Below are 22,110 nucleotides of genomic sequence, written 5' to 3'. Positions count from 1 at the left end.
TCACTGGACATCAATAGTCATGCCATAGTCTGGGCTGCTGGCGAACTGGATCTTACCATCGGTTTCCTGCTCTTCAAACACTATGACCTATGACAAGTCAAAAACATTGCATACCGGCTTATTTGAGGTCATGAAAGTACAGTAAGTGTGGGTGTTTAACCCTTGTGTGGTGTTCGTATTTTTGTTACTCAGCCAGTGTTCATGGGTCTGGTGGACCCGCTAGAGTTTTGGCTTTCCAAATTAACACTATCAAACAATTTTATGTTAAATTACTCAACAGATGTTTACTTCATCCCAATTACAAGACATATGAACAGCAAACATGGTTAATTTTTTCCCTTTACCTTTGTTAGATCACATTTATGAATTAATGTGCTTCTCGTTTTTCTTTTATATAAAATGTTATAAATAAATCAGTTATAATCAAGTGGAGTGAGTGGAAAGACACAACACATTTACACGTGAAAAAATAATTAATTGTTTAATTTTTCTTTTGAAAAAAACTGAACACGGGTCTCACAGACCCGAACACCATACAAGGGTTAAGAACTAATGTCAACATACGCACACTAAGAGAGGAGAAAACAGGGAGAAAGAGCAGAAATAAAGTTGCAGAGTTGAACAAAACAGATGACTGAAAACTGCAGCGTATGACCGCCAATATGTTTTGTCATATTAGTGGAGCTCATATAAAATAGCATGTGCATATTATATTATATTATATTATATTATATTATATTATATTATATTATATTATATTATAAATAGTGGAGAAAAATCTAAAAAATGTTGTAGAGAAGGGAAAAAATCTGCATAGAACTAAATAAATACACAGATAGTTTTGTACGCACACATTCACTGGCCACTATGTTATGGACGACTTGCTAGTATCAGGTTGGACCCCCTTTGCCTTCAAAACGGCCTGAATTATTCATGGCACAGATTCAAGATAGTGATGGAAACATTCCTGATTGATGTTGGTCCATGCTGACATGATAGGATGATGTGCTGCAGATTTGCCAGCTAAATCTTCATGATGTCAATAAACACATCCCAAAGATGCTCTACTGGACTAAGATCTGGTTACCGTGGAGCCCAGTTGAGAACAATAAACTCATTGTCACATTAAAGAAACCAGTCTGAGATTACCTGAGTTTTTTGAGATGGTGTGTAATCCTGTTGGAAGCAGGCACCAAAGGATGGGTTCACTGTGGTAATAATAGGATGGCAACAATACTCAGGTAGGGCTGTGGCATTTAAACAATGCTCACTGTAAAAATATCCCCCACACCATGACGCCACCACCAGCAAATTGATACCACCACTGATACAAGACAGTGAGTCTTAAAGTTCTGACCCTGCCATGAATGCTGTGGCAGAAACCAGGACTTGGCAGAGCAGAAAACATTTTTCTAATCTTCTTCTATTTTTCAATTTTGTTGCATCTGTACAAACTGTAGCCCTTGTTTCTTGCTCTCAGCTAACAAGAGTGGGAGCCGGTGTGGTCATTTGGTGCTTTAACCGATCAGCTTCAATAAATGATGAACTGTCCTTTCAGAGATGCTCTTCTGCACGCCTCGATTGTTATGAGTGGTTATTCGAGTTTAGCGATTCTCCTCTGATGTCCTCTGATGTCCTGCATCAGAAAAGAAAACTACTGCTCACTGTATAATTGATCTTATTTTCAGACCATTCGCTGTAAACCCTACAGATGTTTGTGTGGAAAGATCACAGTGTAAGCGGTTTCTGATAAAAATTCAGATCAGCCTGTCTGGCACCAACAACCATGAAGTCACTTAAATCACCTTTTTCCCTCATTCTGACTCAGTTTCAACTGCACCAGGTCGTCTTCACTAGGTCTCTTGACTCTAGCTAAAGTGTGTAAAACAGACTTTAAACAGATTTTCTAAACGGTAAGCACATGTGTTTCTGGAGAAGACACAGTACCTGGTTGTCACCCCTGTGAAGCCAGGGTCCTGGGACATAGAGAGTTTGCTGAGGACCAGTGGACCAGTAACGTCCCAGATTCTTGCCATTGATGAACACAACACCTTTGCTCCAACCCTGTGAACACAACCAGTTCCCCATTACAGTGCGTAACGATATTAAAATATTAAAAGAAAAAAACATGTTCCCGACTACCAATAGTAGGTGGACTTACTCATGCCTTACTGAACATCCTTTTCTCCTAAAAACCTCTTTAGAAATTGTCCGATCTCACTAGCAGAGCGAAAGAATAATATCATTGTGTAAATTTGCCCACTGAATTATAAACGAGTCAGCATGCAATCAAGCCATTTATCTGAGCATGTTTTACAGATGTGTATTAACTATGAAATAAAGACTAATTCATTAAATCAACATTCATGACAGTAATTAGAAAACCAAAAGTCAAAGTCGATTATCACTCCCCAAAATGAAATTCAGTGAAAAGCTGATCTCCTAACAGATGTCTGCTCTAAACTGAATTTCTAGCTTGATGTCAGAATTCGTAACAGATTAGAGGAGAGATCCCCCTGATAACACGGTGACGACAGCTTTAGATTGTTTATGTGAAACTTCTGTGTTTCTGTCATCTAGAAGAATCAAAACTCGAAATTCATGCAAAATAAACATCAAGAAAAAATACTTTTAAATTTGAATTTGTGTCAAAAAAAAAACAAACACCACTCAAATCTGTGAAGTTAGTGAGGATATCATTTCTAATGATGTTTTCCCATTTTGTACAATGGTGAAATCAACTGAATCACTCACAGGGAGTTTGATGAAGGTGTCTTGAGGTGAGCCGTTCACATAGAGTCTGCTGTGGAAAAACCCTGGGAAGGAGGGCTGATGGCGCATGGACATCCAGTGACCTGCACTCTCCAGTCTGTGAAGAATGAATAAAAAGTACAAATGTGAGTTATGTGATATAAATCTGACTTAAAAAAAATCACTTTTAGCAGGCCTGTTTGTCCGCCAGCAGCATATCACGTCCTTCATACAACATTTATTTTGCTAGCAGTGGAATATGCAGATGTATTTACACACTTCACTTTTTTAACAAGTAAGTGAATTCAAAAGGTTACAGTGATATAAGACCAGAATTTCTTCTCCGGGTAGGAATCTGCAGCTTTCATTGGTACAATGCTTTAGGACTTGACATTTTCAGCGCGGTGCTGAGGTAAGAAATTTTATTTTGAAGCTATACAGCGAGAAATACACTAGATTTGCAATTAAAATGTTACTAGGAAAAAATAAAGACCTCTAACAGGCTGACAGAGTAACCCTAGTGTTCATTAGCAATGAGAAAAACTAAATAAATAAATTGCAGTGTGGGGTACAAATGTGGAGCACAAATATGGCAATATGAGAGGGGATTCTAATAATGCAATCATGAGGGAAAAGCATTTGGTCCATGCAGAGTGCCACCTCCTGCCTTTTAATGTTTGACTGTAGTGTTGTGCTTCCATGTATAGAAACCACCAGACCCGATGACCATAATGGCATTGATGGCACATTCAAGGTAGGTAGGTCATAGCATCAAAAAACTGCAAGCTGAACTCTCTGAAAATAACACAGATCAGTTTCCACTGCAGAGCTATGTTCAGTTCTTGCATTTGTGTGGCCTGCCCTTGAAGGTAAAAGCCTCAAAGAACATTTCCAGAAAAACAGCAAACATACTGCAGTATTCAATGCCTGCTCTGTTTATCCATGCTAGTCCATTTCTACCCTCAGTGCCTCTTTGTCTTTGCAGTAATTTTGATGTTTTGGAGCTCTTGTAAGACCTAGGATGAAAAGGAAGGACACTCAGGACACAGGTATGAAGGGGATAAATTATCACCCAGCTCAGTTTATTCTTTAACAGAACATATTTATGCTCATTCAGCAGGTCTGCTAATTTATCCAGATAAAGCTTATGCTTATGCAAGAAGCCTGGAGAACTATTTTTGAAGACTACTTAAAGAATCTATAGAAAAACTTGTCTAAGAGAGTTCAGGCTGTGTCAAAGAATAAAGGTAGTCATACCAAATATTGACTTTTAAGCTTCTAACAAACTTCTAACAAAATATAAAGAAATCAGGGTTGGTGCAAGACTTTTACATAGTACTGTATGTTTTTAATGACATTTTGTTGTGTGTTCAACACTTATCTATGACATGGTTGTCCTTGGGCATGGAATTGGCATTTTATATATTGACTTGCCTTTAGAGCCACTAAGTGCTACTAACTCATTGGACCACCACATATTGGGTTAAAGTATTAAAAAGTACAGTTGATGTTTAAAGAGAGCAGAGTGAGGTGGGAACTCATTTTTGTGACTGACCCTCTTGGTTATGCATTTCTGCCAGTTCTTTTCTCGGTGTGCAAAATCTAGGGAGGGAAATATTGAAATCAAGTGTGCAAATATATTTACTAACATTTCCTAAACACAATTTACTGCAAAGCGTGGCGATACTTAACTCCAAAAAAAGAATGTCTTATTCTTTGGTCCTGAAATGGTGCCAATTATTGCTGCACTTAGGAGCCACCTCAGAGGTGTAAGGGTCCGTGCTAGAAGAGAGAGACGCTTCTCCACTCGTGCCAATTTATTTGGAACATCGGACAAAGATGTGATTAAAAACATATCATTTACAAAGTTTGCTCAATGAACTCAGAGATGACCTGGAACCTCCAACCTGAAGGAGTCACAAGATACCAGTGACAACCAAACTTCCAGTTTTTGCCAGCAGATTCTTTTCAACATATTGCGAGTGCTATCTCACAACCTGCAACTGGTTCCAACAGGAAAGTACGGCAGAACGGCGAGAACAGAGGGATGACAATGTTGACTTTGAACCCTACAATTTAACCGTAGAATTTTGAACTTATCATTTCAGGACCATGGAAAGTGCAAGTAGTTTTCACAGTGCTCAGTGTGCCATTAAGTCTGCAAACCTGTTGTTTTTACTAAACAAATCCATCTCTCAAACCCATCCCTTGCAGTTATTGGCAGATTTAACATGTCTTATTGAAATCAAGTGACTGTGTTTAGAAAACAGCACAACTTTTGTACATCACTTGTAAAACTAACCCCGCCTGTCAGCGTTATTTGGGGATTATGCTCACACTTTATTTTTGCCCCATTTAGTAAATCTGGCCCTTAATGCTTTTAACTGAAGATGTTTTTGATGGTTTTTTTGTTTTGCATTCTGGCATCATCTCCCCACTATCAGGATGGTGATAAGCAGGATTATTACTAAATGGATTGGATAAGAAAAGGCAAGTTTAAAGACGGGGAAACACAAACGTTGGTGGGGAAACTGAATAATAACTGACACATACAAACCTGTTTACAAAGGCAGGCTTCATATCCAGACTGTGAATATTGAAGTCTCGGAGGGTGTGCTCGTTTAGCAGAATATCGCCAACAAGACCTGAAAGGTGAGTCAAAGCTGCTTCAGTTTCTTTATGGATCTTAAAACAATGTTAATGAGTTTCTCTAAGGGTCTCAAATAAAAGGAAAAGATTTCAAGGCAAGACTCGTCTGACTGGAATGTCTGCAGAGCCATCTGTTTGTTAAACTGCTTGCACCTTTGCGCTGTTCATCCAGGGTTTTTCCATAATTCACTCTTCCACAGTTCTCCACCAGTAAGCCCAGAGTTCTTTTTCCCTTCAGTGGGAAAATACATAAAACATTAAGGGGCATTAATAGAAGAACAGCAGCATTAGCACACAAAAAAATCCATTCAGTTGTTTTGATTTTAGCAACTCATCAAGGCTGATGTGTGTCTACTGTTTTCTGTAAGGCTCAAGGTGACTTTCTCATTTGTTAGGATAAACAGTTGTTTGAAAATTTGCTGTTGGCTTAATACTGGGACCCAGCTGCCAAAAAAAACACCCAGCAGCATCCCCTGAAGCTTTCAGATGCTGCATTCTGTTAAATATTTACAACTTTATTCTTTTCAAACAGCCAACTGTGTCACATTTTCACAGAGAAGGACAGACAGACTCAAAAGTTACCTTCCCATCAGGTACAGCAAGTTCTTGCACCGTATAGTCCAAAACGCCTACAAAATGTTTATCCACAAAAACCTGGGGAAAAGAAGGAAAGTTGAACATAGATGTTTTTGTCTTTCACTGCATTCAATCTTTCCTGAGAACTGCCCACTAATACCAGACCAAATGGTCGCAGCCTTGACTTGTAATCCACAAGTACGCTGATCAGGAAATCGCAGCTTTCTAGGTCCAAATGTTGTCACAAAGACTGTGGATGGACTGTGTGTGTGTCTGTCTTCCTGTCCTTACCAGAGCTCTGTCTCTGACATTGTTCTGCGACTTGAGAGCTCCGCCACTGGTGATGGTGGTCTCATAGAGCGTGTAGCCATATGACTGACCATTGTTATTGTTCACGGGGAGATTCTCCATGTTCACCGGCCTCTCCGACTTGAAAGGCTACAAGATATGCATAAGACAGGTATTTTAACACACAGCATAAATACATATATATACAGTTTGTGTGTGAAATTCGGATTTTTAAAAATATGAATGAATAAAATACAAGATAACCTCTCTCAATACAGATGTGATAAGTCTTCCACTTGCAATATGACCTGATGTTAGTGTTTACCATTAACATTGGCGCTTTCCTATCTGCTGCTCTTTTATTCGGCAACAATCTCCTACCCTTGGGAGGCGCATTATCTACCTTTCACGAGACAATAACCACTCCCTGCTATGACACGATTAACCACATACCTCCAAATGCACAGATACAATATCAAGCTCAGACAACCCACTCAGCAGCTCTGGAGCGGCTGGAGAGAAAACATGCTTTTTAAACAAGGGTGTGCGGCTGGACAGGGGCACAGTAATTGCCGTCTCACAGGAAAGCAAATTATTGCGATGGGGAGTGAATAATTAATGTTGTAAGCAACTGCCAGACCTGCTACATCTGCTCTGAATATAAATGCCATTGAAGAACGAGGCGTAAATGGCTAAATTAGACTGGTAGACATGAAAATAAGCAGAAATGACAACACCACCTTAAAAGGTTGGTTGGTGTTTAACCTTAATTGTTTTCTTCTTCCTCCTCTTTAGCAAAGGGACATTTGTTTTTTTGTGCGTGTGTGTCGCATTCGGGCTTTTATTTCCACAACAATCTCTACAGTCATGAAGCTGCACACGGCTGATTTCTGCTGCTCCCTGAGCAGGCCGCCGGTGTAGTTAGGAGAAAATGTCTTGCTCCGAGCGCTGTTGTTCATTTTCTCGTTCAGACTTCTCACAATAGCAATTCACCAGAATCATTTAAAATTAGCCGGGACACGTGCCTTGTGTGATAATGCTTTGTTTTTGGATCATTTAAAAAATGAGACACAAAAAAATGCTCAACTAAAGATGCATATAAACAAACCCCAAAGAGCACAGATGATTAATTTGACAAACTATAGCTAAAGTTCCTTATCATTTATCTTTTTATTATTATCATTAGGAGTTAGAAAAGCCAGAAAAGTGGCTACAAAAGTTAACAAAGGTAACAACCAAAGGCTAACAGTAAATTGTCTGTGAGCTTGGTTGAATTTCTTATGTATTCTCTCTGTAAACAACCTTGCAGCTTTGCTACACCGTGCAGATGAGCGTTGCTTCGTGAGACGCTGTTATTGTTTATTAATGCGTTCCCCATATTTTGGCACTCGCACTGCGGCTGTAGCTTACCTTGTCAGTGAAGCGCAGACTGTCCCACAGAGAGATGTGCTGCTGGATGACAGCGGGCTGGTATGCTCTCCGCTCATGAACAGGGGGCAGTTCAGGGAGAGGCTGAGCTGTGAAAACAAGGTGGGAAAAATAAGCATAGCCTGCAGTTTGGCTCTCTGTCCTTATCCTCTATTCACCACAAGGAGCTTTATTCTTTAGGGAGCTTTTGTAATTATAAAAGGAGTTTGCCTGCCTGTCAGAATTATCTGGACATGTTCTATACAGACGGGCGACGAATGAAATTCAAGTCTCTCTTAAGAAATTAACAAATATGTGGACCCTCTCACTGTAGTGGTCAAGGATTCAGCTTCTTCCTTTAGTTTGTCAGCTATTAAGAACAATTTTGAATACTTGCTGCAAATACAAAGAAGATCTGTTACATCTGGCATGTGAATGATACACTGAAATAGAGAAAAGGTTGCTGGACATCCTCCTAGATTATTAAACCACGACCTCGTACAAGACTTTCATTCTCCAGCCTTTAGATGCTGTCCCTGAAAAACTGTTTGAGCCTCCTTGGATGAGCCACAAAAAGTCCTCAGCAGCATCCAGTTTGCATTCCAGTTTACAGTCTCTTTACAACGATTAGCAGTGGTTGCCCATGCCCTCTAACAGCTTTTAAAGGTGTTAAAGCACACAGTGGAAGAAGTTTCACATGGCCAAGTGGTAACAGCTGGAATAGCCAACACCTTTCCTCTAGATATCTCTCTCACTGCCTCAGCGGTGGATCAAATCTAACATAAGATGACTAAGAACACATACAGACACTAACTACAGACTTAAGGCCTGCCTTAAATTCAATAATTTAAGTGATTTAATGTACCGTTCTGTAAGTGTGTTCTGTTGTTTATAGCAGCGAAATAATACGAAATGCCCAAAGAATATAAAATCATAGGCTTGTTTTAAGAGCCATGAACCTTGACAGAGTTCGGGCAGTCAAAGGTAAATCTAAAAAATAAAAATAAAAAAACACTCCAGGAAAAAGACACAGCTCTGACACAACGTACATGATGACAACCAAACAATAAAAACATATCAAGTTGATCTAATTAAGGAATTAGGTCATGTGTTCGCAGCTGCCGAGAAGAACACAGAGCAGTTTCAGACTCTCATATCCGGGCCATTGCTCATGCTCAGCAGACTACAAACCATAAGGATGAATCACGCACAGGCAGCCTTTCAAACTATCTTCAATCACCACGGTGTTGAGCAAATTATTAGCTTGTTGTGCTGAATTCAATCCCAGATTGCCGAAAGCTAGCCATAGCCACAGAACACTTGAGACTCCTGCACCCGACCGCAAAACCCTTGTTTTACAAAGAGGGAAAACTGCCTAACCAATAAACGTGACAGAAGGCCGAGGATGTAATTTTGAAGATGAGCAGTAATTGAGGGTCATTGACTTGGACACATTTCTGCCACACATGCACAAACCCTCAGACACACACACAAAAACATATCTGTAATCCATGCTTGTAATCATATGCAAAGTGATCCTGCTTTAGCCAACAGAGAACAGGTTCTACAAGGAGAATTTACTAAAGAGGGCGATGGAAGAAAAAGGAGGGGAAGAAGGAGCGATAGAAGATCTGGGAGCCCGTCTCGCCAGCAACGCACAACACTCACTGTGGTAGTGGCTGAATAAATTCCTCAGAAGATGGTACTTGTTGGTGTAATCCCCAGCCTCGGATAATGGAGCATCGTAATCTGAAAGATAATGCGCTATCAGAACATAGGCTCGGGAGGCAGAGAGGGAGGCAGAGATGCCTCTTACTGTGGCAGATGCTTTCACTGTGCGCCCCTATCAAACATCTCGAGGCAGCAGCGGGCCGAGACATATTGCACTTTATCTTGACAGAAAATGGAGGCTTTGTGAGGCAAAAAAGGTAAAAAGGCATTGGGAGAAATAAACACAAGTATGAGGGGCTGCTGAAGGTCAGAGGTGGCCTTGCCTACTGTGGAGCTTGTTTTTTTTAGAATTCTCCTCCTTTCTGAAGAACAAGGTCATTACAATGTTAAGTACCCTAGAGGAGGATATAAAACCCATTGTACCATCTTTAATTTACATTCCCGTGCATTTATTAGGTAATGAATTCATCTGTGTGCTCTGCATATTTATAAGTTTCAGGTCAGATGCTGCTGAGTAGAGATAGCACCATCTACAGACGTCTCAAACATCCTTATCATATTTTTTTATCTACCAAACAACCTCCCATTTGTTTCAATGTAACAAGCTGACAGAATGAGACTATGTTTCCAATGAGTTATTATCTACATGACGCATGCAAATTTTAGCCTATTGTTGTGCAAAATCCGTGGGCTTTGATAAGTGTCACTAATTACGAATATGTGCCTGTGTTGAATCCTTGCAGCAGGGGCAAGTTAAAGCCTGACCAGCCAGCCATGTATAACTTCATTTTCCTTCCAGCTCTAGCAGAGAGGTTTGTTTATTCAAATGTCAGGAAATACTGGCCAGTGTGCTTTAGAAGCTCATGAAAGACAAACTGATTCGTTCCACATACCGTAGCTTGTTACCATGGGTTCAGGTGCCGGTAGTCCAACAGCAAAGGCCCCACTCATGAAGCCAAAATTTGTCCCCCCGTGGAACATGTAAAGGTTGATGGACATGTCCAGCTTAAGGATTTCGGTCACCACAGGTATCATTTCTGTCGAGAAAACCAAAATAAGGTTTAATTTAGCTGAAAGTTTCCCATATGACCAATGAGTGAAGCAGGGAATAACAAACAGGACTTGAAGTCACAAAAGGGGAAAACAAATCCACACAGACTCGAATTTAATGAGCTAGAGCGGCTGTTTTAATACCCCTATTGCCCTCAGTGTCACTTTAACTGAAACACAAACCACAAATCCTATTACAGGAAACTATAATTTATTACGGGGCAATGCTCACACCCAAAAAATGGCCTATTTTCTTGCACAAATAAGCTTAATATATTTTGTAATGAACGTGGCTAAGAAGGTAATTAAGAATTTAAATTGAATTTTAGTAGTGTAACTGGACTGAGTTTAATGATTCTAATCAAGAGGCGTTAGCCTTTTTGAATAACAATCGGGCTAGGCGAGCAGTAGAGCTGGACTCGGCTGGTTTCATGGTGGCAGAACTCACTGTGACCAACTGCTGGGTGTGCTGCAGTCTGCAGAGCACTGAACTGTCAAGGACATGAATCCCCCTCTGAATATTTCAGTGTTCATTTCATTGCTGTGACAGTTTCTGCGTGGTGAGGGTTTTTCTTTCTCCCCATTTTCCTTTTCAGAGCATTTTTTTTTTGTTAAGATGCGGATGGCTGCTAGGAATGACAAGAGCAAAAAGGAGGCTTGAGGCACTGCAATCTTTTCAAGAAATAAGATGTTTCCAAGAGCACTCAGGATGATGATGCCATAGTGTCTGACTGCCATTAATCTCAACAATTGTGAAATAGGTGCTATCATTTACGTCATGACTGTGCATTAGACTATAAATAACACACACAACAGCAGCATATGGAGCATGCTATACAGCTGATATGTGGGGTACAATGTAGAGTTAAAGAGAGAATTCTTAGATTAAAAGACATGAAGATTTGCTGTTTTATACAACCCTGTTAAACATACATACACATATATACATATACACACATATATACATGTATACACATATATATTTCTGTACATTTGTGTATATATATCAGCAAATAGCTAATATATCAGTCAGGCCTGGGTAAAATATAAATAATAATACAATGTAATGATTTTTTAACCAATATAAACCATTATTTAATTTAAAACAGTACAAAGATAAGATATGAAATGATGAAAATAAGAAACTGCATTGCTTTATGAAACTGTACTGCACAAACTTGTTTATCCCAAAATACATAGGAAAACTCCATTAGTATTTACTTTTTCTGCCACTATATACTTTTGCTCCATTGCAATTTAATCTATTTCTATTTTTTTTTATTCAAGTGCAACAATAAACCATTGTAATATGTACAAGTTACATTTAAATTAAATAAGTGAATTGCTATTTCTATACTTTTCCTGTGTTTGCTATAATTTCACATAAAAGTGTCAGAGATTGCAAATATAAAAAAGATTCCACAGGAATTTTGTCATTTTTGGCAAGGTCTCATTTGAAAAGAGATTTTAATTGCAAAGACAAAGATAAAATCAAAATTAAATAAATAAGTAAATGTCCTTTGCTCTTAAGCAGGCAGATATTGCATGAAACATGCATCACGTTATTTCTCATACAAAATACAAACCAGTATAGCAACACTATGGGAAACCCATGATGATGTCTTCCCACCAACAGAAATGTAGTGCACAACACTTGATCTGTATCAGTGTTTTTGTATCTGTTTATCTTTTGTGAGGCTGCAGGAAATACAGATGGGAACTCCTCCACCTCAGTTCAATAAAAATCAGTGAAGCATATCTTTGAACAATTCTGCAATTAAGAGCATGGTACACAGCCTCTGGTCTGTGATACTTGGCTTACAATCAACCAAGCATTAAAGCTATATAAATCTCTAACAAAGCCATCAAACAAGTAAGAAATGACCATATGCTAAGCTGTATACCCCAGCTGCACTGTGTGGGCTCAGCGCCTTCTTTGAAGAAACATGGCGTTAGACACTGTCTTACACTCAGCCTGAAGAAAGGCTCACACAGCTCCCATGGCAGTGAGTTTGTCCTTACACAGTCTTTCCTCTGGCATAGACACTGTTTTATACTCAGCTAAAAGGTTTGTCTTAAACCTCTCTTACCCTACGGCACTGTGACTCTGTCTTACTCTCAAGACAGCCTGTTTTACTTTCACTGATTTTGTGGTAGCTTGCAGCACCAAACCTGTCTTGCTCTTGCCTCAAATTATCCACCACTATCGACCGTCTGTAAAAAAAAAAAAAGTTTCACCCACAACAAAGAATCCATCTGCAGTAATCCTAACTTACGCTCATTCGAACCCCACACGCTCATCATGGATCCTGAATTTCTATTAAAGAAAACATGTTTTTTACATTTGTAAAAATAAAGCACGTCTTACCTTCAGCAGTGTAAACATGGTGGAGCCCGCCCCAGAGATCAAACCAGCCAGACCAGTACTCCATCACCATTTTAGGTTTCTGAGGCTAGTAAAGAAAACATGTTTTAGTGTAACTACTCAACCAGTAAAGCAACTGATAGTTTGAACCTTTCAAATCCCTTTCATAGAAAACAGTTTCAGTTTGTTTTACCAGGATTGTCTAATTCTTGCAGAGAGCAATGCTAACTAAGTGTGGTGATGAGTCTGATTATATCAGAAAACTCCAAAATCTATCAACATGAATTTAACTAATTTAGTGGCAAGAAAGACTTACTTGTATTTGTTCCAGATACTTGATTTCATCTGGGTCCAGTTTTTGAAAATTGATGGTTTCCAGAGCTGCAAACAAAAAAAAGACACATATTACGTTAAATAAGGCACAATATTAAACCACTCTTCAGAGAGGTATTAGTCATTCAACCATGAATTGGTAGTATCTGAATGAAACTAAATGATCCTTTAGTTGGTAAAGACAGGAAAGGCAGGAAATTGTTCTGATAAAAGACTGTGAACATACAATACTGCGCAAAAGTCTTGAGCTTAGCACTTAGCACTAATTGGAATCACTCAAGCATAAAAAAGGCACCTAACTCAAGGGAGATGTGTATACATGTAACAGAATACTTAGCAAAGAGAACATTTTAAATTGTATCTTTAGGCAATTTGTTACCAGCAGCCTGTTGTAGAAACACATAATTTGTTCCAATTTATTTAGCTGAATCTATGAAAACTGCCAAAGATAACAGTCTGAAAGGCATAAAACAGTATTTCTGCTCTAACAATGTGATTCCCAAAGAACAAACAGCCAAGAATTTGTCATATCTCAGCAAACAATTTTGAGGAAACTGGACAAGTGAATTATCTGCAGCTGTAGATAATCTTAAATCGAGTGTAGCTCCAGCGGTAGAGCACGTCATCCATTAATTAGAAGGTTAGTGGTTTGATCCCTGGCTGCTCCAGTTTGCATGCCAAAGTATTCCTGGATAGAAAGTTAGACAGAAAGCACTTGGGTGTAGCGGGGGAAATAAACGTTTGTATGATAGGTAAAAGAGGCACGTTGCATAAAGTTCCCCGAGTGCTTGAGTAGAGTAGAAAACTGCTATAGAAGAACCTGTCCATTTAGCAGATTAACAGTATCCTTTAGAAAGTCGTCTCACTTCAAAGCTCATAACCTGCGAGATGCAGCTGACCTCTCAGGGGATCAATCTACTGTTCACCAAAACGTGATCAGAAATGGTCTCAGTGAAAGGGTGACTGTCAAGAAACCATTTGCAAGGATGAGAAACAGGGAGAAAAGGCTGAGCTCTGCCATATTACACGACAACAATTACCCTATCAGTCATGGACAAACCTCCCAAAAGCCGCAAGCTCAACATTATTGAAGCAGTGTGAGATCATCTTGACAGAGAACAGAACAAAAGGCAGCCAACATTCAAAGAAGAGCTTTGAATGTCCTTCAAGAAATCTGGAGAATTATTCCTGAAGACTACTTCAAAAAAGCTTGTCTGTGGGAGTCTATGAGCGTCAGTGTTGAAAAAAGAAGGTGGCCACAAACTGAAACTCTGTGTTAGCCTTTATTTTGTATTTCCAGTAATGCTTGCACATAGTTTAAACTGTTTTTCCCATTTTCCTAACAAAATAGAAAGAAATGAGAGGTAGCTTGAGACTTTTGCACAGTACTTTTGAAAAATTATTAGAAATACATTTAAATACTTTAAGTGATTCTCAGAAGAAGGTTCAATATAACATACCCTGGTGGATGCTGCTTTCTAATTATATGAATACTACACACCGGAATATATCAGTAATACCAAGTATCAATCAAAATGCTTTAGCACTGCAGTAAAAACCAACAGTACATAATGGTTACTAATTAATGTGAATTCAAAAACATTTCTGGTATGACACTAAGATTTGGTTCTGCATTGTAGTTGTGCAACACTGGCCTGCACTTATTTCAGACGTTTTTGCCGTTGTGCATAAAAATGAGACACGCCAGCCAACATATTGTAGAATGTGTGTGTGATTGATTGGCCATTTGTGCATACAGCAGCTTGTTTGTCTGCCAGCCAATCTGACAATACCTCCTTTCACTCCTCCAAGCTTCAGCCCGTCCTTGTTGTCTGAGGTCAGCAGCAGCTCTGTGATACCCCTTGACAATAGCGCCTGTAAAGATCAGAGGGTGGGGGTATTATAGAGGAAACTAAACAAAACCAAAATTATATATTATATTTTTGAATATATATATATATATATATATATATATATATATAGTAAATAAGTGCAAACCTATTTATTGATAGTTCTTTATTAACTACCTCCTTACCTCCTTGATGAAGGGCATGTAATTTTCATCTGTAGCATAGGAGCCATATTCATTCTCCACTTGAACTGCTATAATCGGGCCACCCTTGGAGTACTGTGCAGCAATTAGCCATATATTAGGACATACAGTATGACTTGACACAAGTTCTTTCTCGTTCCTATCCTCAGCATAGTTAAAATGGAAAAAAAAAATTGAGATATGAAAGCTTTAGTGTTCAGTGATGCACGGAGCTGATAAAAAAAATAAGGCTGTGAACACAAGATAAGCAACTCAAGAGTGTCTGGTAACCACTGTAAGCCTTGCTAAAACTGTTTACCACGTTCTTAATGGCAGCCGGGCCCTGCACAGCATTTCAGGACGTTGTAATGAAAATATTGATGTAGCGATTGAGGTTATAAAAGTGTCATCATCTTACAATTGCTGTATCACATTGGAGTCATGATTGCTTTTTAAACTGTGTGCTTACTGAATTTAAAAGAAAATCTATTAAATTTGTATGTGACATCTGTTTGTTATTTCTCTTACACCATAGTACTTTGGCGTAAGTCATTTTTCTCAGCCCCCCTCGCAACTGGAACATTAATAAGCATGTTTCACTTATAAAGGTCAGGACCTCTACATTTTCAGTAAACTCATAGAAAACTACCTGATGTGGGACGACTTTCTTTATGACCTCATCAAAAAAGGAGTTGGCTGCATCGGTGAATCCAGAGTAGGTTGTTCTCAGTTTCATCTGGGGATCCCTTAGCAGCCAGCTGAAAAGAAATCACAGCGCAAAGTGTTGTGATGCGATTTCACTTTACGATTTTAAAGACAGCTGCACCAAGCTGACCTAAGAATGGCTACCGTCAAGCAGAGGAAGTCATGCTTTAGTGCATTTTTCTGTCCCTCTCGCTCAGATTTGACAATTATCAAATAATTACCTCAACCTCACATTCCCAAAAGGAAAATACTGCTCTAAAAATACTACCTTATTCCTGCCAGCAATTATCTGATTATCTGTCTGAATCTATCGTGATTACAGAAGTAAATCAATTCATCTTTCAGGGAGATGTGCCTGTCAGATTTAATTATGGCTGTCACCAATATATCTCTAAAAGTCTGCTGGTAGTCCTCAGTGACTTTCATTCGAGTAACAGCAGTGGCAAACTTACATGGCGTACTGCATATTGCTGTTTATTCTTAATAAGCCTATGTGAGGCCCTGTTGTACTGCAGGTGCAAACCTGTAAGGTGGGTCTTACAAACAAACAAAACAAAACAAAATAAACAAAAAAAAATATTTCCAGAAGAAATCAAGCAATTTTTGTCCTTGCACACTTAAAAAAAACTCAGATGACTTAATAATGAGGCAGTTCTTATATTTACTAAACAAATTTTGCCCTCTGCAAAGGAACCACTTGATAATAGAAGTTATAAAGTACTGTGCAAGAGTTTGTTTTGTTGGGAAAATGAAAAATGGCTGCAGCATTTAATTTAAACATCTACAAACATAAAAGGAAAGTCTTCAGGAGTAGTTCTTCATGCTTCTTGAAGGACATCCAAAACACTTATTTAGATGTTCTAGATGTTGTTCTGTTCTCTGTTAAGATATTGAGGTCTGGGCTAAAGGGAAGGCCAATCCATGACTGACAGCGACTATGTGTTTGTTCATCAAGTTATGCTTTTACTGGATCAACAGTGTGTTTGAGATCATTTTCATGCTAACAAATGAAGCTGCAGGCAACCAGATACTGTCCAGATGGTGTTACACAGTGGATGAAAATCTGACAGTACTTTTCTCCGTGCATAATTTCATTCATTTGTGTCAAGATCTCCAACACTACTACTGGAAGAATGCAGCTTTACACCATGACAGAGCCTCCACTGTGTTTTGCAGATGACTGCTGACACTCACTGTTGCACCTCTCTCCCAACCTCCTTCATACATATTGATAACATTTTAACCAAAAATGTCATACTTGCATTCATCAATCCATCAGACCTGTTTGCCGACTGATTTTCAGTCCAGTTCTTGAGCAATTTGGCTAGCCTCGGTTTTTTCTCTACATTTCCCTTCCTAACGAATGGCTTCCTGTCAGCATCTGTTCCACTGAGACCATTTCTAATGAGGCTAATAGTTCTTTGAAATCACCTGTAAAACAACTCACAATGAAATACTATTCCATGCCTGTGAAAGTGCCTAAAAATACAATTTAAAATTGGTTCTTTGGTAAATTCTTTGTTATGAGTAAACACAACACTAGTCCATCAATTGAGCTATGGGCATTTTTACGCTTGAATCATTGAACTGAATCATTTAAACAAGCAGAAAAACTAAACAAAAAACATTCCTCTGAAAATGGTCAGGTACAAGAACTGCAGTGAAAATTAGTGAATGTCAATCTAAAACAATTCTCAACGCTCTTCTAAAAGTCTGGAGAACTATTGTTTAAGATCATTTTAAATATTACGAGGAAGTCTGCTTCCTTGGAGGCAAAATATAAAGAAATGATTTTGCACAGCACTGTAATCAAGTTAAACTGCTTAGCAATCTACTAGCTGTTTTACGCATCAGATTCCAGAGTAACTAATGCTTTAAGGCACTTACAAATTATGTATAAATATACAGTAACACTTGATTGCATATCTAAAATCTTTACCTGGGTAGTCCCCCTAAGTCCCACTCAGCACAGATGTAAGGCCCTGGTCGCAGAATCACCCAGAGGCCCAAGCTGGCTGCAAGACGTAGGTAGGCTCTAAGGAACGGATGTAAAATGAGCTGTCAGTGGGGGCCATTTATTATGAATAAAAGTCAATAAAGTATTTAAATGAATAATATATTTTCTCACTGTAAAATATTTTTCTTAACCTTCATCGTGTACTTTGAAAACAAAAAACAGATTTAACAGGTCAATGACATTATAATTAATAACTCAATCACTGACAGACAAAGTTCACTAATTGATTTAAAACATTTCTTATAACCTCAAATCACTCAAGGCTGGCAAACTCAAGTCTTTAGCAATATAACAGTGCCATCTGCAGGCAATCTTCTGAATTCCCTGAAAGCCTTCCCCTGCCTTCAGTCCTTACTCTAAATCTAGCTGATCCTCAAACTTGAAGACCCCCCGCTCTGGCTCGTGCAGGTTCCAAGGAACATATCTGAAAAAAGAAATTAAACTTTTTTAAATGCATACGTGTGCATTATTATGTGCATTATTTCAGCCGCAAACTCCTTACAGAAGTATGGGCAATGAATTTTCCGCTATGTGTTCAGACAGTCTTGAGTTGTAGTAGCTTACGTAGTCAGAGTATTAAGGCCACAGGCCTTCATCTTCAGCAGCCGGTCCTCCCAGTAAGCTCTTGGGACACGGAAGTAATGAATGGAGCCTCCCAAGATGAGGAAAGGTTTTCTCTCCAGAGTGAACTGAGAAGAGTTGGCTCTCAGGCCCTCCACACAGTTCATTCTTCTTGTTTCAGGGTGGTTCCTAAGAGGCAAAACTTTGAAACTGTGAAAGAACTCGCTGAACAAGAAAAGGAAAACTGCTAATATTTAAAATCTGTTGCAAGTTCGCGGAAATCTCCCTTACTGAAGCGCAGAGGTAATAGGTAGCTTGTATATCTTATCGTGGTGAGCATAAAAGGAAAGCCACACCTTTAGGGGTCAATGGTTAGTGTAAGCACTATATTGAAATACTGAGATTTTGTCTTTTGTCAGCTTGCAATAAAATGCTTATGGCTGATTATCTTGAGTTTGATTTTGAGTTCTGATCACTACTAGATTCACGAACCAGTTCTCTCATGTTTTACTGCGTCACCCTTGTTTTTACACTATTTAAAACCTATATTAATTTAAAAAATAGTACAACGGCAACATTGTACTATGTTTGGGTGGGAGGAGGGGAGGGTTGCATCAGTGTTACATCATCATAATTTCTTTTAGTAATTTAGTAAATGTCTGCAAACATTTAGTTTTTGCAGGTCTTGAAGGTCTTGGTTACTATATAACTTCAGCTGCTTCAGAGCTAATTTGTTATACTTTTAAATTCGTTATATTTTTAATGTGTTTAGTGGATATTTCCCCGCAGAATCATGCTGCTGTAATACGGCCAAAATGTCAAATACAAAATTATACAAAATTCCTCCATTTGAACAAAAGCAAAACAGAAATGATTCTACTTGGGCAACCCAAACGCATTAGACGGGTAAGACAGCACCACTGGACTCTTAGCCTCTTCCTGTCATCTGGTTGCAATGAACCTTGGTGTGATTCTTGACTGTGCATTAACATTTGATAAACTAATTAGCTGTTTTGTTAAGACATGCTTCGTTCAATCAGGTGAAGGCCTACCTCGCGCCACCTGACTTTGATTGTGTAATTTACCAGTTTATTACCTCTTGTCTCGATTATTGTAACTCTTTATATGTTGGCTCTAATCTTATTTCGTCATCTTCAAGTCGTTCAAAATGTAATGTGATGACATTACACCTGTACTGGTGTCCTTTACACGGGCGTGCAGTCCCTTTCAGGATCCAGTTTAAAATTTTATACTTGTTTTTAAGCGTCTCAGTGGTTTGATGCCTTTACTTAACATAACTTTTAAAACCCTAACAGAGCACTGAGGTCTAGAACCATCTGCTCTAGGACATTTCTAGATCCAGGCTTAAAAGCAGAGGCTACATAAATAAACTTTGACTTGACTTGACAAAATGTGGCATTGTCCTCGTGGAGGCTTTCCCAAACGAATATGTTGATTTGAATGGCAGATTATCACTTGGTTACCGGTGCCTTTGCAAGTGTGCAGGTTACCTATGGTTTGTGTAAGATTGTGAAAGCTTGTTTTTAAACTGGTTTCAAACAAGTTGGACAGTACCTCTTCTTTTTTATTGCAGAGGAAAGTGTCTATGTTATCTAAAAAGAATTTAAACAGTCAGCACATGTTTTCACCTCAGTCCATCTGAATTGAGCTCTGGCCCAGAGGACATCTTAAGGTTTCTGGAGGTGTTTTTGTTCATGTTTATCTTCCATTTGCACATGCAATGATAAACAGTGTTTCTCTGTTTCTGAGTTAAGTTTTTTATGCAGTGTTGCCTGAATGCCCAGAGATCACGTCCATTCAGCACTGGTTATCTGCATTTCCTCTTACATGTAGCTATTTCTCCTTATTGTGTTTAATCTTTTAGTGATGCTCAGATGATGAAATCCCCGCATGCTCGTATTGGAAATCTAGACGGACAAATGCTATTCTTCAGCTATTAAACTATTTTCTCTCATAACCTTTCAGAGAGTGGTGAACTTAGCCTCTCTGTGATGTTCTTATCGTCACTTTTCATACCTACTATTTCTACTGGCCTGTTACAGGGTTATCTAAGCAGCAGTTACATGCCTAATTTACATTTTACATAGCATCCCAACCTTACTGAAAAAAGCTGAATATATTTCAGCTGAATAACATCACACAAGTTTTACCTTATCCGTTTTTTTTCACATACTACAGTCTAAGAATAATAATTTTAATGTAAATCTCCAGCGTTTTGTTTTGTTTTTTTAATTCTCCAGGACTAGGCTTGAGTATAAAATGTGTGTGGGAAAAGTGGGCCAGTGAAAGACAAGTAGCTGTTACGTAGACACGTAGAGTCTAACAGGTGAGCCAGATACGCGTTCACAGGTGCCCTGGTCAGTCGCTGTGTAGCTGAGTTGAATACGGACCAGTAGCTCCAAGCACGATTCGTGGAGCTTAACAATCACAAACTGTAAACATTTCACGTATCAGTGTGCGAGATGTCTTCACGCACATAACTCTTAGTAAAAGTTAGTGACCGGTAAAAACAGCGCTGTATCAGTGTTTGCCTTACCTTGTAAAGCGATACATAATTATTCCCGCGGCAGCGACGCAAAGTAGAAGAAAATATCGTTGCTTCAAGGATAGACGAAGACCAATCACTGAGCTTTCCATTGGTATCAACAATACATTAATGACAGCACGCTGAACCTTATTGTGTTAACGCCTTTTAAAAGCCATATTTCCACAATTTAGTCTTCCGAGTCTCCTTCCAGCATGGAGCCTGACAGACGAGTCTTCTCAACTAAGGATATTGCTAGCTTAACGTAGTTTCGTGAAACCTGTGAAGAATTGAATGATACCGCCAGCATTCGTACTTCCGGAATTAATTATTAAAAACTAATGAATTCGCTATGGTTAATTCAAGTATTTTTTCTGATCGCGCTACAAAATAAAGCTTCTTATTCCCATGAGAAGCGAGCGTCCGAGTCCGAAAAGTCCAATGAAATAGTGATGGGTCGGTCGCGAACGAAATGGCTCTTAGAGCCGGATCTTTGAAGTGAACGTTGCGAGCCGTGGGGTTTTATTTTTCTTTCTCCTGCCCTCTCTTTCACTTTTTTTGCTTCACGCTGCAAGTCACCCTTGTGTTTGCACTGAGCAGAGACGGCAAACAGAGCCTTGCGTTTGCGTCCCTCCCCCCTGAGCTGAGGGGGCGGGTGGTAGTTACACTTGCAACAGCAGTAGCACACAACAAGTAGTGATGGGATTTCCGGCTCTTTTTAGAGAACCGGCTCTTTCGGTTCGGATCACTAAAAAGATCCGGCTCTTTCGGCTCCAAACCGGCTCTTCAGGTTGTTTTGTTGCTTTAATTAATTTATTATTAACAATAATATAAAATTATGCACAAAAGGAATTACTAACGTAAAAACAAGTGGTTTTATTTATATATGTTTATATATAAATATATGCGGTGGCCCCTAGAGACAAAACACGTACAAACTCCAAAACACATTTCTAGCATGAACTGAACTTCCAAAGCAGAGCTACTAGATCACTTAAATTACACAATTGAAAGCATGTGTGTATTGTTTGTGTATTTATACACAGGCACTCATATATATATTCAAATAATTTAAAAAAAAGTTCATTTACCTGTTATTACCACACACCAAATCCGGTCATTGGTACTTGCTGGCTTGTGTAGCCACAAGATAACAAAGG

General features: G+C 38.9%; 1 protein-coding gene across 1 annotated transcript; it reads right to left on the bottom strand.

Moving 5' to 3' along the window:
- On the bottom strand, positions 1-21,063 carry LOC146618702 (beta-galactosidase-1-like protein 2). The gene is made up of 19 exons (XM_085370634.1): positions 20,963-21,063; positions 18,409-18,594; positions 18,200-18,268; positions 17,767-17,862; positions 15,772-15,880; positions 15,126-15,218; positions 14,884-14,965; positions 13,074-13,138; positions 12,761-12,845; positions 10,236-10,379; positions 9,340-9,420; positions 7,675-7,781; positions 6,268-6,414; positions 5,983-6,054; positions 5,554-5,632; positions 5,309-5,396; positions 2,755-2,869; positions 1,948-2,064; positions 1-87 (listed from the first exon to the last, which is right to left on the bottom strand). Exons 1-19 carry the CDS (start codon positions 21,061-21,063, stop codon positions 1-3), a joined length of 1,923 nt encoding a protein of 640 aa, XP_085226760.1.
- Between the last annotated feature and the right edge of the window lie 1,047 nt (positions 21,064-22,110).

Source organism: Diplotaxodon limnothrissa, linkage group LG14, assembly GCF_057381915.1.
Source record: "Diplotaxodon limnothrissa isolate DT_005_m linkage group LG14, D_limnothrissa_male_GT1.1, whole genome shotgun sequence".
NCBI classification, from domain to species: Eukaryota; Metazoa; Chordata; class Actinopteri; order Cichliformes; family Cichlidae; genus Diplotaxodon; species Diplotaxodon limnothrissa.
Note: the sequence above shows the minus strand (reverse complement) of the source record. Positions and strands in the feature narration are given on the sequence as shown.